Raw genomic sequence first — 27,975 nt, 5'->3', positions numbered from 1 at the left:
ATAACGCGTAGACCTGGCAGACCCAAACGCATAGTGAGGGTCTGCTGGGAACGCCTGGCAGAAGAACCTGTCAAGACGGTCTTCAACTCCCACCTCTGGCAGAGCTTTGACCGCATCCCGAGAGCAGTGGGGGACATTGACTCCGAGTGGGCCTTGTTCCACTCTGCGATTGTTGAGGCGGCTGTTGCTAGCTGTGGTCGTAAGGTGGCCGGTGCCAGTCGTGGTGGCAACCCCCGTACCCGCTGGTGGACACCAGAGGTTCGGGGAGCCGTCAGTCTGAAGAAGGAGGCCTACAGGGCGTGGCTGGTCTGTGGGTCTCCAGAGGCAGCAGACAGGTACCGGATAGCCAAGCGGGGTACAGCAGTGGCAGTTGCCGAGGCAAAATCTTGGGCGTGGGAGGAGTTTGGTGAGGCCATGGAGAAAGACTATCGATCGGCTCCAAAGAGGTTCTGGCAAACTGTCCGGCGCCTCAGGAGAGGAAGGCAGCAACTCGCTCACACTGTTTACAGTGGGGATGGGGAGCTGCTGACGTCAACTGGGGCTATAGTCGGACGGTGGAAGGAATACTTTGAGGAGCTCCTCAATCCCACCTATGCGCATTCCAAGGAGGAACCAGAGCCAGGAGACCTGGGGATGGACTGTCCAATCTCGGGGGCAGAAGTTGCTGAGGTAGTCAAACAACTACACAGCAGCGGAGCCCCGGGGGCGGATGAGATTCGTCCTGGGTATCTCAAGGCTATGGATGTTGTAGGGCTGTCATGGTTGACACGTCTCTGCAACATTGCGTGGTCATCGGGGGCAGTTCCTAGGGAGTGGCAGACCGGGGTGGTGGTCCCCATCTTTAAGAAGGGTGACCTGAGGGTGTGTTCCAACTTTAGGGAATCACACTCCTCAGCCTCCCTGGAAAGGTCTACTCCAAGGTACTGGAGAGGAGGGTCCGATCGATAGTTGAATCTCAGATTGAGGAGGAGCAATGTGGTTTTCGTCCTGGCCGTGGAACTGTGGACCAGCTCTATACCCTTGCAAGGGTGATGGAGGGGGCATGGGAGTTTGCCCAACCAATCCACATGTGTTTTGTGGATTTGGAGAAGGCTTATGACCGTGTCCCCAGGGGCACCCTGTGGGGGATGCTCCAGGAGTATGGGGTGGGTGGCTTTCTGTTAAGGGCCATTCAGTCCCTTTACCAGAGGAGCGTGAGTTTGGTCCGCATAGCCGGTAGTAAGTCGGACCTGTTCCCAGTGAGGGTTGGATTCCGCCAGGGCTGCCCTTTGTCACCGTTCTGTTCATTATACCTTTATGGACAGAATTTCTAGGCGCAGCCGTGGTGTGGAGTGTGTCGAGTTTGGTGGCAGGAGAATCTCGTCTCTGCTTTTTGCGGATGATGTGGTCCTCCTAGCTTCATCCAGCTCTGACCTTCAGCTCTTGCTGGGTAGGTTCGCGGCCGAATGTGAAGCAGCTGGGATGAGGATCAGCACCTCCAAATCTGAGACCATGGTTCTCGACCGGAAAAGGGTGGCTTGCCAACTCCGGGTTGGGGGAGAGGTCCTACCTCAAGTGGAGGAGTTTAAATATCTCGGGGTCTTGTTCACGAGTGAGGGTAGGAGGGATCGGGAGATCGACAGGCGGATTGGTTCAGCATCTGCAGTGATGCGGACGCTGAGCTGATCTGTCGTGGTGAAGAGGGAGCTGAGCCAGAAAGCCAGGCTCTCGATTTACCGGTCGATCTACGTCCCAATCCTCACCTATGGTCATGAGCTTTGGGTAATGACCGAAAGAACGAGATCGCGGATACAAGCGGCCAAAATGAGTTTCCTCCATAGGGTGGCCGGGCTCAGACTTAGAGATAGGGTGAGGAGCTCGGACATTCGGGAGGGACTCGGAGTTGAACTGCTGCTCCTCCGGATCGAAAGGAGTCAGTTGATGTGGTTTGGGTATCTGGTCAGGATGCCTCCTGGACGCCTCCCTGGGGAGGTGTTTTGGGCATGTCCTGCCGGCAGGAGGCCCCCAGGTCGATCCAGGACACGTTGGAGAGGTTACATCTCCAATCTGGTCCGAGAACTCCTTGGGGTCCTGCCGGAGGAGCTGGTGGAGGTGGCCGGGGAGAGGACGGTCTGGAGCTCCCTAGTTGGGATGCTGCCCCTGTGACCTGGACCCGGATAAGCGGAGGAAGACGACGACGACGACGACGACAGTTAAAGAGGCACGCAGAGCTGGTTTTAGTCTGCTAACGGTAGTTAAAGGGGCCATGTCACTTTGTGGAGCTTTTTAACCACGTGATGTTGTTGTTTAGTCATGAAAAAACAAACACATTTTAACTGCATTCATGCATTTCCCTGTTTCAGCTGCAAACATTGACTTTTACTTTGAAAATCTCGTGAAGCGTCAATGGAAACTAGGCCCTGCTCCTCTACTGGAAGCTAGTCTCTGGTCTGAAACCTGTCTCCTCTGGTCAGTGGAGGATGTGTGTCGTAGGTGACTCGTGTCATGTAGTAGACTTGGTAGTCCAGAGATTAGAGTGCTAGTATCCTGGTCTGAGCAGTAACTCGCCAGCATGATGTTTTCAACCCTTTATTGGTAAACTGTTTACAAAGTAAGGACTAATTTGTGTTTTTATTTTGTTTATTTAGCTGGTGTGAGTCCGTGAGAGGTGAGCAGAGTAAATCAGCTCAAATGCTGCTAGGAAACAACCAGCTTCAAAGATCTTTACACAAAATAATTAACTGAAAAAAATCAACAAAACTAAAATATTAAAACATGAAATCTGCTTCAGCTGGCTACATAAGTTACTGCCGCCGCCACCGGGATTCAAACCCACATCAGCACGCGGCGAAACTAGAATAAGAAGCTCACACTTGAACCCCTGGACTACCACAAAAGACATCACAGATGCTGTTGAAGGCACATCTTGGAAGCGCAGGTATGGGAGGAGCTTCACGGACACAAAGCTTTTTCCCGGGTATGCATTCAGGCTGACAGAAATAACTCATGTGAAAGATAAAAGGACATCTCAATAATAATATTTTATCATCTGCTGAGCTGACCTTTGCTCTATAGCGTGATGTGGGACCTTTAAGATGTGCTGAGGGAGTCTGCTGGATGAACCTCAGCTGCAATCCCAGCTCTGCTTTACATGCAGGAGCAGAAGTCCATGTTTCTCAGTGAGTCTGCGATGTCGTCCGTGTTGATGATGAAGTGGTCCATGCTCTCGTAACTGAGCTCCAGGCGCTCAAGGTTCCAGGTTCTCATCACCACTGACATCCTGTCAAAACACAGATTTCAAAATAAAACTCAAGCCCTGCAGCTGTTTAATATAAAAATGGGCTTAAACTTTAAACATTTTGTTTATTTTATTAGCCACTCTTGTTACTATAGCGATGTTTAAGGCTTTTGCACGATGAAAACTCAAATTAAACAATGAAAACCTCCACACTCGACTCATTACAGGTTATTTTTCTCTAAGATGAAACCGGTGTGGAACCCATAAATTCACTGATTAATAATAAATCTGTCAAAAGCCAATATTGACTCGATCCATCAGCCAGTGAACACACACAGATCCCCGGTCGTTCACACGAGGCGGCCGCCGATGGCAGAGCAGATTTGCTTGTTTTTTTTATGTCAACAGTTGGATCTGTTCAATAATTAATCAGAGGTGACACGTGTGAGAGCTGATGACTGGGCAGGTTTACTCAGTGCCAAAGCTGCAGCAACTAAAACCACAATCACCTTCAAGCTTTTCAGCTGAAGGTCAGATGAAATGGTGCGGTTCTAAATCACAGGAAATCTGCTTTAATAAACCAGTTTTTAAAAATCTGCGTGCAGACATGCTTTGGTGTTTATGATGCTAATTGATGGCCTCCATCGAAAAAAATGTGTACAGGAAGTTAAATACCTCCGAATGAGAGCCTCGCACCACACACACTCACCGTTCCAGCAGGACATCGGAGATCTGTGGATGGAGGAGAAGATTCCTTCAGTTATCTGTGTGAGCCACACCTGTAAGCTCTCCCCAACCCTCAACGGTTCGTGTGCGCTGAGTTCCCCAGAAGTTCCCAGCTTCATGAGGGTTAGGGTTTGACATTTACACACGTGTGAGCACACACCTCATACTTTACAGGTCTCGTTCACTAATGTCTGTTCTTGTAGAAACCTGATCTGTCGTGGTGAGTTGCACGTGCACCCTGAACGTTTTCCTCTACCCTAGTCACCTGCATCAGCAGCGGGGCAACAGTCGGGTCAGAGAAAGCCAATCTCTTCTATGTCACAGGGAAAATTCATATTCGTGATCCCGCCCACCTTGGTTTAGAACCACCCACAGGAAGGAGACAGCAGAGCGTCTCGGCGAGTAGAAGCTAACCGTTAGCATTAGCTAATCCAAGCATGACGGAACACGTTCAGCTTTGTGTTGGTGGAGACGTAACGTGAACGCTGCATTTTTACCAAAGAGCGAACAGAGGAAGAGTCACGTTGCTGTTAGCCAATCAGAGGCGAGACGTTTGAATATCATGAATATTAATAAGCTAAACTCATAACTTCTTTTCCTCCTTCTCTTTCAGTCTGAAATAAAACAAATAAGAGCATGACTTGTTTCCTCTCTGCACCTGATTCATGATGCAACAGGTGTGTTCCTCACCTGGATGAACGAAGCCATGTGAGGCTCGTCCATGGATCGAACGGCCGTCTCCACCAGTGCTACGGCGGTCTCCAGGTGGTCGCTGTGCCAGCTGATGAGGGATCGCACATGATTCAGTTTGTCATCCTGATGTTTGCTGATGAATCCAATCAGCTCGTGCTTTCTCTCCTCCAACGTTGCCATCAGGTCGTCGATTTGGTCAGCCAGGTTCTCCCTCTGTCTGTGAGCATTCTCCTGAAGGGAAAACGCAGACGAAGGACCTGAAAATGTACTTGACCACATGCAGAACATGTGGGTAGGATCAGTTAGGTAACAGGAAGGGGGGGGGGGGGTGTTTGTGGGTGTCACCTCGATGCTGCGGCAGATTTCCTCCATCTGAGAGATGGCCGCCTGGACTTGGTCGTTACTGGCAACCAAGACAGCAATCCCGTCACTCAGCTCCACCTGCACAGAGTCAACAAAGTAAAGTTCTCCCATGAGAACTGAAACTCTACCAAACCTGGTTGTTTTCTCTGTTTTTAATATTAACTTTATCTGTTTTAATAAAAAATGCTGGTTTGACAACCTCAACATTTAATCTCTGTGGTTCTGGGTTGGTCAGCTCCTCCAGGTCCGAGGTTCTGGATCTCCACCCGAAGAAGTTGGGTTTCTTCCTCTGGGTTTGGAACAGGTCATTGCCTCTATGAAGGAGCTAAAGTATCTTGCTCCTGAGCGATGGAGGAGAGCAGACCTCTGATTTGGTCTGTTGTGTCTGTCATCATGACCAAAACAAGATCCTGGATGGAAGACACCAGGATGAGTTTCCTTAGCTGCTCCTCCTCATCGGAGAGTCAGCTGAGGTGTTTGGGGCATCTGTCATGGATGGTTCTTGCTCGTCTTCCTCTGGAGGGTTTCTGGGCCCCTGGGAGGACAGCCTGAGGCAGACCTGGACCTTACCAGCAGGATTATAAATCCTCTCTCCTGGAAACATCTTGGAATTCTTCAGAAAGACCAGAAAGGGAAGTCTGGGTCAACCCAGCCTTGGACAACTTGTGGAAAACAGATAGAAATCACAACTTCTTTTCCAGTTTTGGTCATTTGAATAATTAAAACATTTTCATATAATTTTTTTTATAAATTATTGATTTCCTGTTTGGTAGATTTTTGTTGTTTTTTATTTTTTTATTTACTTTTACACACACACACACACACACACAAAACTAAATTCCACAAAATGTTTTACTTCCCCATTTCAAATTTGGACAAATCTGCAAAATAAATAATTAAATTAAATTAATCATTCATTTATATGCCTCCACTACTTAGTTAAAATAAAATAAAATATAATAAATCATTCATTTATATTAGCCTCCACGACTTAGTCTTGTTTCTAATTAGAAGCAAATAAATTCCATCTTTCAGTTCTTTTTAAAACACAGAAAAGGTTTATTTACCTGCAACGTTTCGTTTGCGGCTGCAAACATCATCAGGTAAACGTTTTGTGTGTTTTAAAAAGAACTGAAAGATGGAATTTGAAACTCAACGCAGCAAGAACACACCAGAGAAGCAAGTCAAGTTTAAAATGTGATTTCAATAATCATTTCTTGTATTTATATATAAAATCTGTGTTTACAGCCACAGCGGCCGACCTACATGAAGTAAATGGAGTTTATCTAACATTAAAATCATGAATGAGCTGAAAAACAACAGAAATCGTTTTACAGAACATGAAATGAAGCCTCACAGTCGACCACTCATCATCATCATCATCATCATCATCATCATCGTCGTCGTCCCTGATCCACATCCGATTCAAAAGCTCTTTATTATTTATCAGAAGACCAGATCCAACACAGACGACGGCCCTCTGACTGAGTCACCAGCGTTTCATCAGCCTCCAGTGTCTTCAGCTGGTTTCATCTACAGCTGACGCGCTGCTGGTGGAAGAAACTTTCACACTTCGGATCGGGCCAAATGAAATCACCAAACTGTGGTTGCTAGCTCTGCTCACGGCTGCAGAATCAACAAGCGTCTCATCTGCATTTCAGATGAGTGATTCAGAGACGGAGTGAGAGATGGCGATCCGGGCGCTGAAATGTCAACAAACCAGCTGCTCGATAACGATGCTGCCGCCGTCGTCTGCTGGTGCTCTTTGTCTTTCGGGGGTTTCTGGGTCAAAATTTCAGTGGAATCTAGAACGTTAAAGGCAGAGAGGATGGTGCTTTCTGGAGCATGCTTGAAATGCTACTGATACAACAAACAACACTTTTTTAAATGAATCACTTTGATGGCTTCTGAAAGTCCAATCTTGCTAAATCCTCATCCAATCATCGTGAACGTCCCGTTCTTAACAACTGGATCCTGATCCATCCATCAAACTGCCCTCCGACCGTCCCTCCCCCCTCTTTGTGCTTGAATTTCTCATTTTCAACTCGGAGCAGCTGACCAGGAAGGGAATCCAGAAGCGGGTTGCATAATGTAACAGTCAGAATGTTCTGTTTGCAGATTTCATTTAAGGAATTGTTTTAATTGTTCTGATTGGAGTCCGGTTCTGCTGTCGGGAAACATTTAGGTGATGGACCTGTTGTCTATGAACGCAGCTTGTTGAGCTGTTGTCTTGGCAACGTGCATGTGTGTGTGTGTGTGTGTGTGTTTGTGTGTGTGTGTGTGTGTGTGTGTGTGTGTGTGTGTGTGTGTGTGTGTGTGTGTGTGTGTGTGTGTGTGTGTGTGTGTGTGTGTGTGTGTGTTTATGGGGAACTGAGAGGAGAGTGAGTCTAAGGAGGTTCGGGCCCGGTTCTGGAAGTTCTCCTTGGGTTCTCTGTGGGTTTTCCCAGATTGTTGATGGCACTGAGCTGCTGATTTTGAAGCTGTGGGCTTTTGCACTCGCTTGTCCCTCAATTAGGAGACATTCGTGGTCGAAGGGTTAATAACAAACCAAGGCAGCTCTTGATGCACCATTTTCCATGACCACCAGATTCCGTGACTGGGGTGGAGCCTGAAGAAACAGGGCCGTGTCCAGATCTTTTAAAATGGGGTGGCCCAGGTGAGGCACAACTTTGTGCATGGGTGGCACCAATGGTTATGCTTTTTTTGTTTTGCCCCCAAGCCTTTTGTGGACTATGAAAAGCCTATTTAAAGGTGAACTAGTGTGGTGGCACCTGGGGTGGCCAATCAGATTCCAAGGGCGGCATGTGCTACCCCAGGCCACTCCCTGGACACGCCCCTGTGAAGAAAGGGGGCTGGACTTTGACTTGTTTTTTTTCTGTACATGTAGTTTGCTAGAAAGGCTCCTTCCGAAGATGTCCACTCCACCTTTAAGCTTTGATGTTGCAAACAGAACGTTGTCTTTGGGGACACGAGAGAGCCGTCCGCATCAGGAATCGTCTCTGGTTGTTTTGTGAAGAGATACTCAGAGACATACGGGAGGAGAAATAAAAATAGGAACAAGAGGAGGAAAACAAAGGTCACTGTCTCCTTCTGAGGAGACACTTAAATAAACTCTGTTGCCATTTAACCTTTAAACCAAGCCTCAGCTTCAGCTTGGTGGTGAAACATCTGCAGAGACGTGTCCTCTGGAGTTGTTTACCTTCTGTCTCGTGTAGATGCTGCTGAGCGGGGCCACCTCGCAGTCCCTGTGTTGTCCGAACACTTTGCACATGGAGCAGGTGGGTGTCTGGCAGGACAGGCAGTAGATGTTGATCTTCTCCTCTCCGTGTTCTTCACACATCAGCTGCTGCTGGTGCTGTTTCATGTCCACAGACCTGCAGGAGACGAACCAGACAGGAACATCTAGATCAGGGGTCTGTAACCTTTAAGATCCAGGAGGCCATTTTTCTCCTCAGGCGCCTGAAGAAATCAGAGCTGCAACTGCTGCAGGAACTTCAGAAAGAGACTTTTTAGTGATTATCTGTAGAACAGGATCATCTTTTTTTCTTCTCAGATTTCTGAGAATAATGTGAGTAATCTCAGATTAAAATCAGAATTCAGACTGTTTTTCTGGGATTAAAATATATGTATATTTACTTTTATTGGTAAATTTGCCTTTCAGTACAACACTCTCTGTCTTCTGCCCACCGCGGCGTCGGGATGACAGAATAAGAGGGTTCTTCCATCACCCACAACAAGGCCCCGCCCATAAACTGGTCTTCATTTAAACACAAAAAAGGTTTTCTGAGCTGGAGATGCAAAAACAACATTTCTGGTTTTGACATTTTTTCCTTTTGAAATAAATTATTTGATTTGTAGTTCAGATTTTAATTACAGATCAAATGTACTCATATTTTATTACTTTTGCAATGGAGGGAAAAAAGCTCCGGTGAGCCTGTTTGAGGATGAAGAAGTCAAGTCAACTAGAGGAGACATCTGGAGCCTTATTTCCTGATATTTGGACATCTCTCCTCTGATTGGCTAACAGCAACGTGACTCTTTTTGCTCTCCAACGTTGATGTTTTATGTCCACAAATAACACAAGCCTGGAGGAGTTCTGCTGTGTGGTGGAGCTGCTAATGCTAACAGTTAGCTTCTACTAGCTGTTTCCTGGACGCTAAACCAACAGCAGCCTTCCCCGTCGTGAGCTAAGATGGGTGAGTCCATGAATAAGTGACAGTGTGACGTAGATCTGTCAGGATTTTCTAATCCTAGAGTTTCACCGTCTGTTTTTTATCAGAAGCTAATGCAGGAGATAGGTGTAGGAGACTATTTTCATGTTCAGCCTGCATGAAACACTCAGAGTGACCAGTTAGAATCAGACATAATAGGGTGTGTATGGGGAGCATGAGTGGGTGTCCGGCGTGCATTTTTGTAAGTCTTGGGTTGTATGTGCATGTGTGAGCATGAGGGAGGGAGTGTGTGACTGTGTTTGTGTACGACTGTATATGTCAGGTGGGGCCTTTGACTCCTCTCTTCTCCTAGAACTTCTTTTGATGATATAGATCTTCGTCTCACCTCCCCCTGCCACACCTGGTGTGGGGCTTGTGCCATGGTCTGCCTGAGTGTTCGTGGCAACCGGGTCAGGGGGTTTAAGATTTTGGCATCTGCCTGATAGATCCCGGTGGCTGCCTGGTGGGGTCTGGGTCCCTGGGCTCTGCTGGGTCCCCGGCGGGGGTGGTCGCCCCTGGATGCCGGGCTCGGCCGGCTAGGGGGTGGGAGGCTGCGGGCGGGCCTGTGGGCTTGCCGCTGATATCTCCCGGGACTCTGCCGGCTGCTGGTTGTGGCCCCCCGGGGCGATCCTCTGTGCCTCTCGGGGGGGGGGGGGGGGGGGGGGGGGCTTCCTGGTTGCAGTCTCCTTGGGGTTCCTGTGTTCTAGGGCAGCTCCTGGATCTCTGGGACTTGGAGCTCCCCTCATCTCCTACGAATCTTTGGGGGGCGGATCTGTGGTCCCTCACACTCTCTATTGGATGCTCCTATAGAGAAACCTTACATAAACAAGCGCGTGTACACACACAGGTGCTCACATGGTGCTCTCAAAAGTATGGGCTTGGGCACGTTCAACACATGTCTTAAGACTATGGTGGGCACTTAATGCACTGTGATTTATTATCGTGATTCTTCAGTTAAGCAATGTTGATTATATATTTTCTTCATCAAGTTGATGCAGTGATAGCTAGATCTTGTTGTATTGTTTTTGTGTCCCTTTTTTTTTTTTGTCTTTTTCTGCAGGTCTAGAAGCAGACTCTTGTTCATTGTTTATTTTTGTGGAACACCCTCCCCCCTCCTCTCTCCCCACCTTTTATTTTCCTTTCTCTTTCACCTCTGTCTCCGTGTCTGGTCGGAATTACAAAGCATTCAACAACAATAACAATAAAGTTTTAAGTACTGTATCAGGCGTGACATTAAAAGCAAACGCTTTGATGCTCCACCTGAGAGTAAATCTGTAAGGCTTGTCACCAGCATTCAGACATCAGTTCTGCTTGCTTCACAGCCAGACAGGACACGGTAAAAAAAAAAATAAAAATCAGACATAATAATTTAAACATGGTTTTTCAGTTTTTGGGTGAAATCATTTTGAAGCAGTTTTTATTGATGACTCCATATTGATCCAGCCGTAGAAGCTGGACGTCTGAAGCTAACGCACAAGAGTTCTGCACCAGTCAGGCAGACCTGACGACTCTCAAGAGTCCAAAAGAGGTTCAGTTCTCATCATATCAACCAAAAACTAAACGTTGCACAGGAAAACAATCAGATCTTCCTAAAGTAAAGTGTTCCACAAACCCCTTCAAGTCTATTTTTACCACTTCAGCTTAAAGGAAACTTGGCCTGTTTTTATTCTGATTTCTGAACACAAGCTGTAAAGCGTCCACAATCACTGGCAGGAGGACCTGGCACCATCTTCTGTATTATTCGACGGGATTAGCTTATATTTCTGTTATCAATGACGTGTTTTAACGTCAGCGGATGATGACAGAGTCACACACAGGGTCGAAGCGGAAACAGCAGCTGGTTCTGTTGATTAGCTGGCTTATAAACTGTCTGGTGTTTGATTTGAACTCATGCAGAAAAAAAGGAGAAAAAACAGTTAAATTAGAAGTTGAAAGAACATTTGTGAACAAGCAGGTCTATTTTAGCGCTCAGATGAAGAAAGCCAACATTTTCTGATTAAATAATTCATTTTGTTCCTAATCTGGTGTGAAAGTGAAAAATTTACTCTGAGGATGACTTAAGCATCACTGTAAGTGATAAACCTCAGACTGAAGGAACTAATCTTCTGAGGACAAAACTTTTAGTTAACTGAATAAAACTCATTAAATTCTGCATAAATGAGATGAAAAACAAGTTATTTGACAGAATTAAAATCCCTGGTCACCATAAAATGAGATAAAACCAAAATTAGAAGATTAAATGTTTATTTTTACTTTATAATGTAATGTAAGGAGCTGAAAAATATAAATTACATTTTAAATAAAACAACTTGTTTTAGTACTTGTTCATCCCTCTATATTTTATGTCTGTCTGGGGTTTTAGAAGAGATCCACTTGCCACGTAACTAAGAAGTCAGTTTGTTTTATTTATTTGCTGAAATCTCATTTTGAGCTGTGAAAATGTGTCACACAAGAGGAAAGAAATATACGGGAAAAGTCACAGTGATGCAACTATAAACAAACCAACATTTAATATGAATTATTTATAATTATTTAAATGACTTTCTGGCTCTTTTGTATTTTTCATCATTTTCAGTGAAAACTACAAGGAAAAACTGTGGAAATCAATGTTTTACTGTCCTCTAGTGGTCATTTTCTGTTACTGTTATTGCTGATGAAGTAAGAAGAAATAAAAACACACAAAAATACAAGTTTATAAAAATAATTAAAAATTAACCAGTGGAAAAAAAAATCCAATAAAAATAAATAAATATAAAATAATTTAATATACAGAAAAAATTAAGTCTTGTCACATTTTGAATACCCTCTAAAAACCTTATTGGGTGTTAATAACTTATTATGAGTGGTAGTAGTAATGGTAGTAGTAGTAGTAGTAGTAGTAGTAGTAGTAGTAGTAGTAGTAGTAGTAGTAGTGGTAGTAGTAGTGGTAGTAGCAGTAGTAGTAGTAGTAGTAGTAGTAGTAGTAGTAGTAGTAGTAGTAGTGGTAGCGGTGGTAGTAGTAGTAGTAGTGGTGGTGGTGGTGGTGGTAGTAGTAGTAGTACTGGTAGTAGTAGTAGTAGTACTGGTAGTAGTAGTAGTAGTAGTAGCACTGGTAGTAGTAGTAGTAGTACTGGTAGTAGTAGTAGTAGTAGTAGCACTGGTAGTAGTAGTAGTGGTAGCGGTGGTAGTAGTAGTAGTACTGGTAGTAGTAGTAGTAGTACTGGTAGTAGTAGTAGTAGTAGTAGCACTGGTAGTAGTAGTAGTGGTAGTAGTAGTAGTAGTGGTAGTAGTAGTGGTAGTGGTAGTAGTAGTAGTAGTGGTAGTAGTAGTGGTAGTAGTAGTGGTAGTAGTAGTGGTGGTGGTGGTAGTAGTAATGGTAGTAGTAGTAGTGGTAGTAGTAGTAGTAGTGGTAGTAGTAGTGGTAGTGGTAGTAGTAGTAGTAGTGGTAGTAGTAGTGGTAGTAGTAGTGGTAGTAGTAGTTGTAACCGGATTACAGGATACAATAAGATAATTAAAAGAAAAAATAAACAAATGGGCCAATAATTAGGTTCGGGGAGAATTGGAGGTTGTTTAAGAATGACTGGAGTCACGGGTATAGCATGAAACGGTTTATATACTAAATTTTAATAATAATGGGAAATATAACACATAAAGATAACACACAAAAACAGATGAAAACAATCGACAATAGTAAAATGCTCGGTATGAGATTTGATCATATGAGTCACAAGTCAGCCGGCGTCAAGTCAAATCCCCACGCTTGGGGTGAAAGTCAGAGTCCGGTGGTGCGATTTTTTCCTACCGCACCGTTGAGATTGTTCACAGAAGAGAGCAGTCTGCTCTTCAGTTACTTGAGATGTCCTGGTTCGTTCAGTGGTTAAGGCTCGCCATCTCCCTCGTCAGGAAGAAATCCAGTTCTCGTTCCAAGTGAGTGATCATAGGAGTCAGGATCAAACCCAAGGAAAAAAAAAACCCAGCCTGTAAACAACAGGACTGTTAGCGAGTTGGCATCGACCCTTCTCGTCACATCACAGCATAAAGTCTTACAGACTTAAACAAATGCTTCACTCTATTGGCATAGCCAATCATGTTTGGGTTCACAGTTCAACTAACATAACATCAATTTGATTGTCTATTAAAATAATTCTCAGTAGCTCTGGAAATATAATTACATATGACAACAATTGTTCAGCTCAATAGGCTCAGTTAGATTCTATTACTCTACACTATTTAACAAGAAATACATTCATGACAACAAGGATACATTTAGTTGTGTTTCTATACAGCATTGTGACACCTTGTATATCTGTAACACAATAAATAAATAAATAAATAAATAAATAAATAAATAAATAAAATGTTCTATAACAAAATTCAACAAAATATAAATTCTGGTCCTTTGGTCCACCTTTGTAAAATAATTCCTCCCTAATCAGTTAGCTTTTATTTATTTTTATTTATCTATTTTTTTTATTATTAAATGTTTGGTTAAGGGACGCATTGCTAATTCTATGGCGTTAGCTATAACGCCCCTGAGGACCTTGTACATCTAGGCCGTACCACCATTAACTGGCGGTTTGAGCCGTTAACTCCTGGGAATCCCATATGCCCTACCGCCGTTAACTGGCGGTTTGAGCCGTTAACTCCTATATGCCCTACCACCGTTAACTGGTAGTTTGAGATGTTAACTCCTGGGATCTAACGTCTAGCAGCCCACTGCTGTCACCTCGGTTGCTGTAATTAGCTTTTTGAATTTAATAATTTACTGAATTTAATCTCATTCACTCACCAACGCGCTCCAACGGTTCCCTCCTACAGAGGATTGGTTCACTCTGTCGTCTCCACACAAATCTATAAGAATGGAATTAATTTGATAAGCTATTTAAGTTTCCTTTTTTTTTTTTAAGTTGCATCGTTAGCTTTTTCTCTTCTTTTTTCTTTACTCACCGCGTTGGTTCCAAGTTCCTAGCTCTTATTAGAAGGAGTCAAGTCCGCCTCTCCCTCTATCTATGCGGCACCCAAATCGGGGTTCTTCACGGCCTCGACCGTTGTTTTTTTTTTCTCTCTCTCTCTCTCTCTCTCTAACCGCTCAGTCTTTGCTTTCTGTATCTGCGTGCTGCACAGCCGTTTGTCTCTCCTCTCGCTCAGCTGCGTCGCACGGTTTTATTTCGCGGAGGCGGGACTTATTTCTCTCAGCCAATGAAATTTCAGATTCCCACCTGGACCAATAGTATACAGCTTTCCTCTTCTGTTTCTGTTAGTGATGTTCAAGATTCTTGTTTTAACCGATGTTTAATATTAAACTCGTTATTTTAGTTATTCACCCTTCCAATAATTCATTATGAAATTATCTATTAGTTAATTAGATATCTATTACTTAGTATTGTTAATTTCCTTAATTTATATTTTATATTTTATCTAAATTGAGGATGGATCATATTAGTAAGCCAATTAGTTAATACCTCATTAAGGTTCTAGCTTCTGGGTTACATCCTCCCCCATTAAATATCATGCACGTCCCTGTGCATTGTTTCTACGGGGTACACAACTTCTTGAGTAAGAGAGTCAATAAAAGCTTTATTAAGTCCTTGGAAAAGGGACCTAACTACGGTCACTAGTGGATTGCCCAATTGAGAGTAAGTTAGTCTTTGAGGAGGCTGACTACTTCGTTCAGATCTCCTGACATACATCTCTGGTTGCACAGTATCATGCTCATCCGTTTCGGTTTGATTCTCAACTGAGACAGGACGAAGTGAGCTCTCTGTTTCCGACAGAGCTGATGAGCTATTCTCTAAGACTTTGGTCTTTTCAGATGTATGTGTCTGATCGTGTATGATGGGTTCAAAACTTACATCACGTTGCTGCGACTTTAGGACACCATCCAATTGAGGTAGGTTTGTGTTAGTTTCATCCCCCGTTTCTACGTCAGGTAAGTATACTTCGTTTTTTTTCGTTTTTTCAGGTAAGTATGTTGCTGCTTCTTTCACTCTTTCAGGTAAGAATGTCGCAGTTTCACTCATTCTGTCAGGTAAGAATGTTTCGGTGTTGATGCCTTTGTCAAGTAAGGACAATTCAGCATTTTCATTACCAGCTAAGGTTGGTTCCTTGCGATCCCCTGTGTGTAAGGATAGTGTGTTTTGTTGTTGAATATTATTTACCGGTCCTGAATCTGCTATGAGTTCCCTATTTGGCAAGGTGACCGCTATTTGATAGGATGGTCGGTTTAGCACTTGTGGAAGATCAGAGTAATAAAACTCATCTACCTCTTCGTCAAGTGGCTCATCTGGGTCAGGTTCTAAGGCTGAACTCTGTCTTGTATTGGGTCTGCTAGGTTTCGTAACGCGTTCTGTTTCATTTTCTAATGAAGAGAGAAAACCACAAGGCAGTAAAAGATCTCTGTGGAGTGTTCTGTTGGGTCCTTCTCCGTTCTCTGGTTTTACAGTGTATACTGGCAAGTTTTCCATCTGTTTGAGAACTATATACACTGTTTGCTCCCATTTGTCTGCTAATTTATGCTTTTCTCTTAAGCGAAGATTTCGGACTAAAACACGATCTCCCACACCTAGTGTGGACTCACGAATGTTTCTGTCGAACCGTTCTTTGTTCTTCCTCGCTGTTTTTTGAGAGTTTTTTATGACAATGTCATAACTCTGTTCCAGATGACTCTTCAGTTCTTTAACATACTGAGAATGAGTTATAGAGGGCTTGTTCAAATGCGGTAACCCAAAGGCAATATCTATAGGCAACCGAGGCTGCCTGCCGAACATTAGCTCGTAGGGAGAGTATCCCGTCACGTCATTTTTTGTACAATTGTACGAGTGAGTAAGTGGTTTTACAAAATCGCGCCAGTGATGTTTCTCAGTGGCTTGTAAAGTTCCCAACATGCTGAGTAATGTACGATTGTACCGTTCAACGGGGTTGCCACGAGGGTGATAAGGGCTCGTTCTGACTTTACGGATACCAAGTAAAGAACAAAGTTCCTTGATTGTACGTGATTCGAAATCCCGTCCCTGATCACTATGAAGACGCTCAGGAAACCCGTAGTGGACTAAAAAATGTTCCCACAGGTTCTTCGCGACGGTGGTGGCTTTCTGATCTTTGGTTGGGATGGACACTGCATACTTTGTAAAATGGTCTGTAATCACTAAGACATCTTTAGTGTTCTTACTGTCTGGTTCTATGGAGAGAAAATCCATGCAAACTAACTCCATAGGTCTGGTGGTGGTAATACTCACCATTGGAGCAGCTTTGTCAGGGAGGGCCTTCCGACGGATACATCTTTCGCAAGTTTTAACTTTGATTTCGATATCACTAGCCATTCTTGGCCAGTAAAAACGGGACCGAATGAGATCTGTCGTACGTTCAACCCCAAGATGCCCCATATCATCATGTAGGCTTTGCATGACTGTTGAACGTAATGAATCAGGCAAGACTAACTGCAATGATGTCTCTGGTCCTAATTGGCGTCTCCGGTACAGTAAATCATTTTGAAACTCAAACCGTTTCCACTCTCTCAAAAGGTTAAGAACCACCGGGGGTTCTGCAATAGTATCAGTTGGCGGTTTATTGTCAGTCATAAGCAGCTGAATGACTCGGCCAATGGTTGGATCTTTCCTCTGCAAGGAGACAAGGTCAGCATGGTTATACTTGGGCACAGCAAAGAAACTGTCACTATTGTCTTCCAACTGGAATAGGTCTGGAATGGCCGCTGCAGACATGGCAAGTGACTGAACTAAACCACAAGGAGAATCAGCCTCATCCAAGACCATGTGCTTTTGGCATGTTGCCTTCACTGCTTCGGCTTGAAGTTGAAGCTCGACTTCTTTGACAGAGGATGAAAGATGAGATCGGAACTCATCTAGTCGTTGGCATTCCTCAGTGAATTTTGAGTTGTCTTCAGGTTTATCATGCAGCCTCCTAGACAGGCCATCCGCGTCAACGTTCTGTGTACCTGCACGGTATCTGATGTCAAAATTATAGGTGGACAACGCAGCTAGCCAACGATAGCTCGTTGCATCGAGTTTTGCCGTTGTTAAGAGGTAAGTTAACGGATTATTATCAGTAATGACAGTGAATGTGTTCCCATACAAATAGTCATGAAACTTATCTGTTATGGCCCACTTTAAGGCTAGAAACTCCAACTTGTGCGCAGGGTACCTAGTTTCACTAGAGCTTAAACCGCGACTTGCATAAGCGATTACCTGTGTGACACCGTTTTGCACTTGGTATAGCGCTGCACCCAGTCCGGTCGTACTAGCATCTGTGTGTACTAGATATGGGAGTTTTGCGTCAGCGTAGCCAAGAACTGGCGAAGTGGTAAGTTTTTCAATAATAGTTTGAAAGGACTTCTCACAGTCTTGGCTCCAACGATTCCCAAAGGGTTCTTTGGGGTTCAAGTACTTTGATCTACATGGTGGTGTTTTAAAGTTTTTCCGTTTGGGTGGATAACCAGCCGTGAGAGATGTTAGTGGCTTGACAATATTTGAGTAATCTTTAACGAAGCGTCGGTAATAACCGGTAAATCCTAAGAAAGATTGGAGTTCCTTCAAAGTCTGAGGCTTCGGCCATGTTTTGAGTGCTTCCACCTTATCTGGATTGGTTTTTATGCCATCTCGAGATACTATATGTCCAAGATAACGCACAGATGTCTGGAAAAAACGACACTTATCTGGTGATAGCTTGAGTCCGTATTCTCTAAGCCGTTCAAGAACGTGAGAAAGTCTGGTTTCGTGTTCTTCCAAGGAGTTGGAAAAGACGATCAAGTCGTCTAGGAAAACTAACACTTCCTTCAGATTAATGTCCTTCATACACTTTTCCATAACCCGTTGGAAAGTGCTTGGAGCATTTGTTATTCCTTGTGGCATACGGTTAAATTCATAAAACCCAAACGGGCAAACAAAAGCAGTTTTAGGTTTATCCTTTTCACACATCTCTATTTGATAGTAACCTGACTTGAGGTCCATCACAGAAAACCACTGTGATCCAGCGAGAGCAGAAAAGGACTCCTCCAAGTTAGGCAGGGCATATGCGTCGCGAATGGTTTGCAGATTAAGCTTTCTATAGTCTATACATAGACGTACCTCACCATTCTTTTTCCGAACTACCACTATTGGTGAGGCAAATGGAGACTCCGACTCTCTTATTATACCGGTTTCCAAGAGGGCTTCCAAATGTTTTCTCACGGCTTCATAATCATGTGGATGGATCGGCCGAGATTTCTGTTTGAATGGGGTCTCGTCTTTTAAGTTGATGTGATGTCTTATCTGTTGTGTATGACCAAAATCAAGATCGTGGTGCGAAAACACATCGGAGTAAGTGTTAAGTTTGTTGGTGATCCTCCCTTTCCATTCTTCGGACAAGGGCGAAGTACCGAAGTCAAAACTGAGAGGAGGGTTTGAAGGTGAAGTCTGTTGCTGCGAACTACACGCCGCAAGTACTTTCTGATCACTTTTGTCAGGTTCTGGATATGGCATAACACGATCGGCTTTAACTAACTCAGCGATCACACAGTTAGTGGGTAATGTGATGTCATGGTTAGTTTCGTTTCTTAGTACAACAGGTACTTTGTATGGACCATGTGAAGGTAAGGAAATGAGGCAACAGTCTACAATTATACCCCCTGGTAGAGAACCATTGGTGGGTTGTTCAATGAGTGCATAAGGCTCATGCTTGTTTTGGCTGGGTTGCATAAACCCTTCTAGTAACAGTTTTTTATTTGCAGGGAGAACTTCTTGGGTTCTCCCTCGAAGCTTCACCACACCAACTCGTCCATCTTTGCTTTGTTTTTTTCTGACTGCTAAGGCTTTTAGCACGTGTTGGTACCCATAAGAGAGTGCCTTGGAATCAGGTAAGTTATTGGCAGACAATTGCTCATACAAAGGATCGAGTGTGTTTGTGCCAATGAGTAGTGGTGTATCAGAGTTTGAGCTTATATCCGGAACCACTAACGCAAGGGTAGGTAACTCAAGTCCAGACTGATCGAGCTCTTTTGGAAATGTGACACTTATCTCTATGTATCCTAAATAAGGAACTGCTTGACCGTTTGCGCCCTCGACTTCTAACAGATTACTGATGGGTTTAATTGAGAGGTCAGGTAAGTGTTCTTGGTAAAAAGAATTGGCAATGGTGGTTACCTGGGACCCTGAATCCAGTAAACAATTACATTCAACACTGTTAACTGAGACTGTAGCTGTGCATCGCCCACCCACTAATCTTTTGGGAAGTTTTGGCACTGAATGAGCATGAACTGGCTTGCAAAAAAGTCTCTCTGTCCTTTCCTTAGAGGGACTTGGTTCTACTTTAGCACCTATCTGTCCCACGATAGGAGCTTCTACCGGTTTAAAGGAGGAGACTGAGCAATTGGCTTTGACATCTCCCACTCGCGCTGCTTCTGTCTAAGAGCAAGTCTTTTAGTTGCAACTAGTGCTGGATTTGGCTCGTTGCTACAGCTAGAAGCTATGTGCCCATCTTCTCCGCACTTAAAACAGTATCCAGGCTTTGGTCTGGGCACCACTGCTGTTATCTGCTGAATCTGTTTGGGCTCATCTGGAATTTTAGTCCCCACACGGGGTTTTGACTCTTTTTGAGTTTTCTTTGCCTTTTTATCTGTGTTGTTAACCTTAAGCTGTGCAATTTGGCTCCTGAGCTCAGCGATTTGTTTGCGTAAGTCATCACAGTTATCATCTATTTCCAGTTCACAAGTGTTTTTACTCTGAGAGCATGTTGTTTGCACATTTGAATACACTCTAGTTCGTTGTGCCCCTAAGTGTTGTTTCATGCGTGCTGCTTTAGTAGCCTGTTTGTCTTCTTCAGTGCGCAGTTTGAGGAGAAGTGCTGTAAAATGAGGCGGGTTGTCTTTCTTTTGTTCGAGTTGCAGGTTTGAAATCAGCGAGCTGTCCCAACAGCCTCTGCAAAACTGCTTGAGCAGCTGCTGGTCGGCGTCACTGGAGGAAATTCCATTCCTCTGAATAACTAGGTTTAACAAGGTGTATAACCTCTGAAAGTAATCGGAAGGTTTTTCACCACTGTCCTGGTTTGTGTTTAAGAAGCGAGCAAAGAGCTCGTCGCCGTCTTCGACAGCTGCGTAAGCTGAATCGAGATGTTCAAGGTACGTTTCCGGGTCGGATTTTGGACTAAGAGCTTTAACGATGCTCGCTGCTGGGGCTGACAGACTCTCCACGATTCTTCGTACAATTTGGGACTTGGTGAGTGAAGGATCATTTATGCATAACACTACACTACTACGCCAAGTATCATAGTCAGTTTCAAAAGAAGGGTGTGGAACTCGCCCTGAGAACGGTTTTAGTCTGTATTGTGAAGTAGGCGGAGGGATAACCTCACTGCTTTTAACAATGTGTTCCACAATAACTCGCTGAACCTCAGGTGTGTTTAAAAGATTTGGTGGAATGCAAGGGTTTTGTTTTCCAGTCTCTGTAGGTGGACAATTGTCCTTTGAGTTGTTCATATAGTTAACTTCTGGTGTTAAAGGCAGGGAATATGTAACTTGGTCACTATGGAGCATTGGCTCTGGTTCAGTGACTGGTTCAGATGCATGGGTATCCCTTCCTAAAGATTCCCCAATTTTTGCCAGTTCCTCCATTAGAAGGTCTTTAAATGATTGATTGCTACGCGCAGCTATGTCCCTGAGCTCTGACAGATAGGCATCAGTGGCAGATGTGCTAGTTTCTAGACTGTACGCGCTGGCTAGGTCTTGAATATGGAAGAAAACATCTGGGTTCCTAGTACAAGGTTTGTCATAGGGTAAACATTGTTTCTTTAATTCCTTAACAGTGGCTTCATGTTGAAACTCCACAATAATCTGATCACAGTTTGGTAACTTAATGCGCCTGTTAACTGGTCCGAATCCTTCCATAAACCCAAAGACTTCGTTATCAAGGTCTGTATCAGTTAACCCACTGATTAAAACAGCATTTGAAACTTTGACCTTTTCTGTTTTCACAACTTCCATTTTAAAACACTCAAAAGTACCAATAATGCCAAAATGGCAAACCACTGTGACCTCCAGGATATCTTATGATGTCAGTCAATGGTTAGCTAAGGTAACAACTCTACAATTCTCCTGGCTGGCTCGCCAAGTTTTATGTAACCGGATTACAGGATACAATAAGATAATTAAAAGAAAAAATAAACAAATGGGCCAATAATTAGGTTCGGGGAGAATTGGAGGTTGTTTAAGAATGACTGGAGTCACGGGTATAGCATGAAACGGTTTATATACTAAATTTTAATAATAATGGGAAATATAACACATAAAGATAACACACAAAAACAGATGAAAACAATCGACAATAGTAAAATGCTCGGTATGAGATTTGATCATATGAGTCACAAGTCAGCCGGCGTCAAGTCAAATCCCCACGCTTGGGGTGAAAGTCAGAGTCCGGTGGTGCGATTTTTTCCTACCGCACCGTTGAGATTGTTCACAGAAGAGAGCAGTCTGCTCTTCAGTTACTTGAGATGTCCTGGTTCGTTCAGTGGTTAAGGCTCGCCATCTCCCTCGTCAGGAAGAAATCCAGTTCTCGTTCCAAGTGAGTGATCATAGGAGTCAGGATCAAACCCAAGGAAAAAAAAAACCCAGCCTGTAAACAACAGGACTGTTAGCGAGTTGGCATCGACCCTTCTCGTCACATCACAGCATAAAGTCTTACAGACTTAAACAAATGCTTCACTCTATTGGCATAGCCAATCATGTTTGGGTTCACAGTTCAACTAACATAACATCAATTTGATTGTCTATTAAAATAATTCTCAGTAGCTCTGGAAATATAATTACATATGACAACAATTGTTCAGCTCAATAGGCTCAGTTAGATTCTATTACTCTACACTATTTAACAAGAAATACATTCATGACAACAAGGATACATTTAGTTGTGTTTCTATACAGCATTGTGACACCTTGTATATCTGTAACACAATAAATAAATAAATAAATAAATAAATAAATAAATAAATAAAATGTTCTATAACAAAATTCAACAAAATATAAATTCTGGTCCTTTGGTCCACCTTTGTAAAATAATTCCTCCCTAATCAGTTAGCTTTTATTTATTTTTATTTATCTATTTTTTTTATTATTAAATGTTTGGTTAAGGGACGCATTGCTAATTCTATGGCGTTAGCTATAACGCCCCTGAGGACCTTGTACATCTAGGCCGTACCACCATTAACTGGCGGTTTGAGCCGTTAACTCCTGGGAATCCCATATGCCCTACCGCCGTTAACTGGCGGTTTGAGCCGTTAACTCCTATATGCCCTACCACCGTTAACTGGTAGTTTGAGATGTTAACTCCTGGGATCTAACGTCTAGCAGCCCACTGCTGTCACCTCGGTTGCTGTAATTAGCTTTTTGAATTTAATAATTTACTGAATTTAATCTCATTCACTCACCAACGCGCTCCAACGGTTCCCTCCTACAGAGGATTGGTTCACTCTGTCGTCTCCACACAAATCTATAAGAATGGAATTAATTTGATAAGCTATTTAAGTTTCCTTTTTTTTTTTTAAGTTGCATCGTTAGCTTTTTCTCTTCTTTTTTCTTTACTCACCGCGTTGGTTCCAAGTTCCTAGCTCTTATTAGAAGGAGTCAAGTCCGCCTCTCCCTCTATCTATGCGGCACCCAAATCGGGGTTCTTCACGGCCTCGACCGTTGTTTTTTTTTCTCTCTCTCTCTCTCTCTCTCTCTAACCGCTCAGTCTTTGCTTTCTGTATCTGCGTGCTGCACAGCCGTTTGTCTCTCCTCTCGCTCAGCTGCGTCGCACGGTTTTATTTCGCGGAGGCGGGACTTATTTCTCTCAGCCAATGAAATTTCAGATTCCCACCTGGACCAATAGTATACAGCTTTCCTCTTCTGTTTCTGTTAGTGATGTTCAAGATTCTTGTTTTAACCGATGTTTAATATTAAACTCGTTATTTTAGTTATTCACCCTTCCAATAATTCATTATGAAATTATCTATTAGTTAATTAGATATCTATTACTTAGTATTGTTAATTTCCTTAATTTATATTTTATATTTTATCTAAATTGAGGATGGATCATATTAGTAAGCCAATTAGTTAATACCTCATTAAGGTTCTAGCTTCTGGGTTACATAGTGGTAGTAGTAGTGGTGGTGGTGGTAGTAGTAATGGTAGTAGTAGTAGTGGTAGTAGTAGTAGTAGTAGTAGTAGTAGTAGTAGTAGTGGTGGTGGTAGTAGTAATGGTAGTAGTAGTAGTGGTAGTAGTAGTAGTAGTAGTAGTAGTAGTAGTAGTGGTAGTAGTAGTGGTAGTAGTAGTGGTGGTGGTGGTAGTAGTAATGGTAGTAGTAGTAGTGGTAGTAGTAGTAGTAGTGGTAGTAGTAGTGGTAGTGGTGGTGGTAGTGGTGGTAGTAATTTTCACCTTTTCTTAATTTTTTATTCTTTATGTCCTTTTAAATAAATGGCAAATAATTTTACTTCGTTTTTGTTAAATGGCCTCACTTTGATTTAATGCTGAATATAAAATGCTTCAGTTTAATTAAACCAACGTTTAGCATAAGAGCAGAAAATAAAACATTAATACAAATAAAAGTTCATGGATGTTTCTTCCTGACTGACTGAATTTATGAGTTTTGCATCATTTTCACAAAGTGATAGAAACATTTGGCCATTTGTGGTTTTACAGCTACCTGTGATCTAAGCCCTTCCTACTCCTCACTCATTCACTCACCTGGAGGACTCCTGTTGTCTGTAGATGTCGATGATGTTCTCCACCAGCAGGTTCCTCTGCAGGCCGAAGACCCCGTGGCGGTCCAGGACCACCTCATGACGGCATGATGGACAGCGGAAGCGTCCGCTGCTGGAGGAGCCTCGAGGCTGCCACAGAGGGTTGGTGGCCTGGTTGAAGACAAAAACTGGTTTTCTTGGATTTTTGTTAAAAGACATTTTATCATTTATCTTAATGATAAACAGGAGGCTGTTTAATGGGTTGAGGTTAGTCAGCTGGAGTCATTTTTAAAACGATGATTCTCAGGAACATCTTATACGCTTTCTAAGTTTATTACATCGACATATGTCGATGTAATAATAAATATATATATGTATATATGTTTATTATAACAAATAATTTATCTTTAAATCATAAAATGAAAACAATTAAAGGAACCTTCACTCATATCAGCATTGGAGGACTAATTCAAACGCTTTCAAGGTGATTTAAAAAAAAGTGTTTTTCAAATAGTGATCTGACTTTTTCACCACAACAAATAAGAGTTATTTTTTTATGTTTATGATTTTATGGCTGTTTATGGTGATAAATAAAACAACAAAGCTACAATGATGTGTTAATATGCAGAAAGGCACCCTTTTGTCTGAATCTGCTAAAATGAGCCTTTTTAGGGCCTGTAGCTTGGAATTAGTGTTACCATGGCAACGCTTTTAACAAACAGCCACAATAAAAAGCACCTCGAACTTGACGGAGCTCAAATACAAGCATGCACCTGCACACACTGTGCATCACACTGACTGGCTCGGTTGGAAGAAGTGGTAAATCACTTTTAATGACAATTTGAGTTACCATGGCAACAGTATTGCCAAAATATACATTACAAAGCAACTCTAGCTAAATGTAGTTGCTCTATGTCAATACCGAAGATGTTTATGAAGTTCTTTGCACTAAATCTCTCTCACATAAAGCAATTTCAGCAGTTTTATCATTTTCAGTACTTTCCAAAATGAGCCATTTCAGGGCTCTGTCACTTTGAGAAAACATTGCTGGCCACACCCACCAATTTCCTGATTGGTCCCTATGAGGTGAGGAGCTCAAATATCCAACAGGGGCTCAGAGTAGAGCTGCCGCTCCTCCAGAGTCGACATGTGAAGGTATTTCTATGCTTATTTGCCCATTTTTGAAATCACAATCTGGGACTTCTTGATTTTAGGCACGTAATTCCTGAAACCAACGACGGACAGAACATGGATGGATGGGGTCTTCCTGCCTGGACTGTTTATGGAGTCCGTAGACTCACGACGGCGCAAAACAAATGCAGAAGGTGAGTTTTGCATAATTTGTCTCCTTTAAATCAATCATCTATCAGAGAAGGTGTTTGCTGCTGAAGTTCAAACTGAGCATCAGAATAGAGATTTACGGTGGAATGTTGTTAGTACCAGGCATGATGGTCTGATCTACCAGGATTTGAACCCACAACCATCTAGGGTCTACAGAGGCTGGTCAGACTGGTTCTTGATGATTGAAAGACAGCAGTGGTTCCTTTAGGACCACACCAGCTGCTCCAGGTGGACTCCAGCAGCAGACGACCACACCAGGTGTCAGCTAAGAACATGAAACTGAGGGTAAGTCCCACAGGATCACCAGAACTGGATCAGGGGTTCTGATGAGTCTACCTGTTGATCTTCATGCTCACCTGCAGGACGTCGTTGGCACACCCACGACACAGGTTATGCTGGCAGGGCAGGATCACCACAGGTTTAGAGAACATCTCCAAGCACACGGGGCAGATCAGCTGTTTCTCCAGGTTCTCCATCGTGGTTTTGCTACGGGTACCGGGCTCAGAACTTCCAGGTGTTGGAGGTTTGAACCCAGAAGCAAAGCTCATTGCCTCAGATGGCGAACAGGTAAAGATTCTGCTGGCGTTTGTGAGATGTTTGGTTTTTATTGTAGATGTGACTCTATTCTTCCCCCTCTGAAAGCCCGTCTGGCTCGGATTTACGGACCCTCCCATCAGATATTTTTAGCTCTAGTGTTTGTTCTGGATCGGGTTTCTGGGAGCTCCGGGTGTGGCAGGAGGGTCACCACTATCAGAACTCTCTGTTGATGTTTCCATGAAGTCCGACACCTCAGAGAAGATCCTGGAGACACGATGACAGACGTTCCTGGTTGTTAACACTTCAGATGATTCCTTAAACCCCACAGCTGATTCCTGACTGGTCCCAGTTAAACCAGCCCACAACTCACTTCCTGTTTGCTCAGATTTGGGAGAAAATAGTAAAATCTTGTTGTTTTTTTTGTTTAAATCCTGAGTTCTTCTCCTGAACTGACTCAGAAGTTTTATTTTGTTCATAATTTTATTTTTTTATGTTTCAAAGAAAATCTTGAGTTCTCTGTGAATGGTTGTCATGACAACACGAAGAGTTCATTTAGATTCCTGCAGTGATTAACAAGATTATCTATGAGATGTAATGCTACACGGCATCATATCTAATCATCTTTGTTCTGAGAACGTCCAGCTGATCAGAGCCACAGACATCCTAAAACAACTCTGACTCAGTAAATTCATTTTTATCTTTTGTTTTCCTCTTAGGAGACGCTAAAATTAGCTCTAGAATGTTTGATGGCGTCACTCAGGAGGATGAAAATAAAGCAGGACGAGATGCTGAAACAGAAACACGAGACGCTTCCCTCGACTGAAACAGCTGACAGGATCAATTTAAAGTTTGTTTTTATTTAATTTGATGTCATCAGGAGGAGAAATTAGTTTGTTTCTCTGAGAGAAACAAAGAAATGATCAGAGGAGATGGAGAGTCTGGATCTATCCCAAACTCAGACAGCTGCTGGTGTTGTAGGTGAAATCTGAGGTGTAAAAGGTGAACAGAAAGGGTGAGAGCGCCGTACCCTGTGGAGCTCCAGTACTGCACACAAAGGCACACTTGGCAGTTTTGCTTACCTTTAGCACCCCCTAGTGTACGTATTAATTATCTTTGGTCAAATCAATAATCAAACCTATCTTCTTGCTGTGCATTCCTCTTTTTAAATGGACACTTTAAAACTTTTTCATACTTTTAAATTATTTTCTTGAGCCAATGCTAAAATAACCCTTTACAGGGTTAATGCCCCCATCACCCCCTGTGGTCAGACCATCGTGTTCCGGTCTGTTGGGACTTAGAAAAAATTGAGCTGACCTACCGGGCGCTGCTGTCTGGTTCCAGCATGTTTTCGATCATGAACACAGCTGATTTGTTTCGTTTAGTGATGACTCACTCCTCTAGACACTTAGGAACTCTGGGAGACATTTTGGCTGTTAGATTAAAGTGTTAAAAAGAAGAATGCACAGCGAGATTGGTTTCGCTTCAGACTATAGGGGGTGCTGAAAAGCAAGCCTATTATTTCTTTAACGCATGCCCCCCCCCCCCCCCCCCCCAACTTTTTCCAAAGTCAAGTTTTGACCCCTGCACTTTTTACCATCCAAAGACAATATTACGCTATATTAAGTTGACACTGGTTGAGCTCTAGGACCAAGCAGAAAACAACCATTGTGTTGAAGCCTGTTTCCCATTAGAACATACTGTGAAGACCCCCCCCCCCCGTGTCCCCCCACTTCTAAAGTGAAAATTATGTCCATGGTTGTGAGTCATCACTACATCAACAAATCAGGTGTGTTCATAATCTAAAACATGCAGGAAATGTGCTGGAAGCAGACTGAAGCACCAGGTATGTCAGCAATTTTTCCCCCCAAGTCCAACAGGTGCCCAGCAGTCCGAAGTTGAAGGTCTGAGCGGCATTTCATTAACCCTGTAATGGATCATTTTAGCACATACTGACTCAAGAAAATTATTTAAAAATATGAAAAAGTTACATAGTATGGCTTCAAATACAGAACAGAAGGCAGAAAAAATATAAGTTAAATAACAATCTTCACTGACAAACCATTTTATATAATAATTTCATGGAGGAGGCCATCGGCTAGCACACTGCTCTGTGTGTGTGTGTGTGTGTGTGTGTGTGTGTGTGTGTGTGTGTGTGTGTGTGTGTGTGTGTGTGTGTGTGTGTGTGTGTGTGTGTGTGTGTGTGT

The 27,975-nt window shown here is 43.2% G+C and overlaps 1 protein-coding gene across 1 annotated transcript; it reads right to left on the bottom strand.

Moving 5' to 3' along the window:
* Positions 1-130: 130 nt before the first annotated feature.
* On the bottom strand, positions 131-26,797 carry trim54 (tripartite motif containing 54). Its single transcript, XM_070544279.1, has 7 exons — positions 25,591-26,797; positions 23,898-24,064; positions 8,199-8,373; positions 4,982-5,077; positions 4,634-4,867; positions 3,927-3,949; positions 131-3,259 (listed from the first exon to the last, which is right to left on the bottom strand). The coding sequence occupies exons 1-7, from the start codon at positions 25,906-25,908 to the stop codon at positions 3,127-3,129; spliced, it is 1,146 nt and encodes a 381-aa protein (XP_070400380.1). The 5' UTR covers positions 25,909-26,797; the 3' UTR covers positions 131-3,126.
* Between the last annotated feature and the right edge of the window lie 1,178 nt (positions 26,798-27,975).

This window comes from Nothobranchius furzeri, chromosome 2 (genome assembly GCF_043380555.1).
Source record: "Nothobranchius furzeri strain GRZ-AD chromosome 2, NfurGRZ-RIMD1, whole genome shotgun sequence".
In the NCBI taxonomy this organism is placed as follows: Eukaryota; Metazoa; Chordata; class Actinopteri; order Cyprinodontiformes; family Nothobranchiidae; genus Nothobranchius; species Nothobranchius furzeri.
Note: the sequence above shows the minus strand (reverse complement) of the source record. Positions and strands in the feature narration are given on the sequence as shown.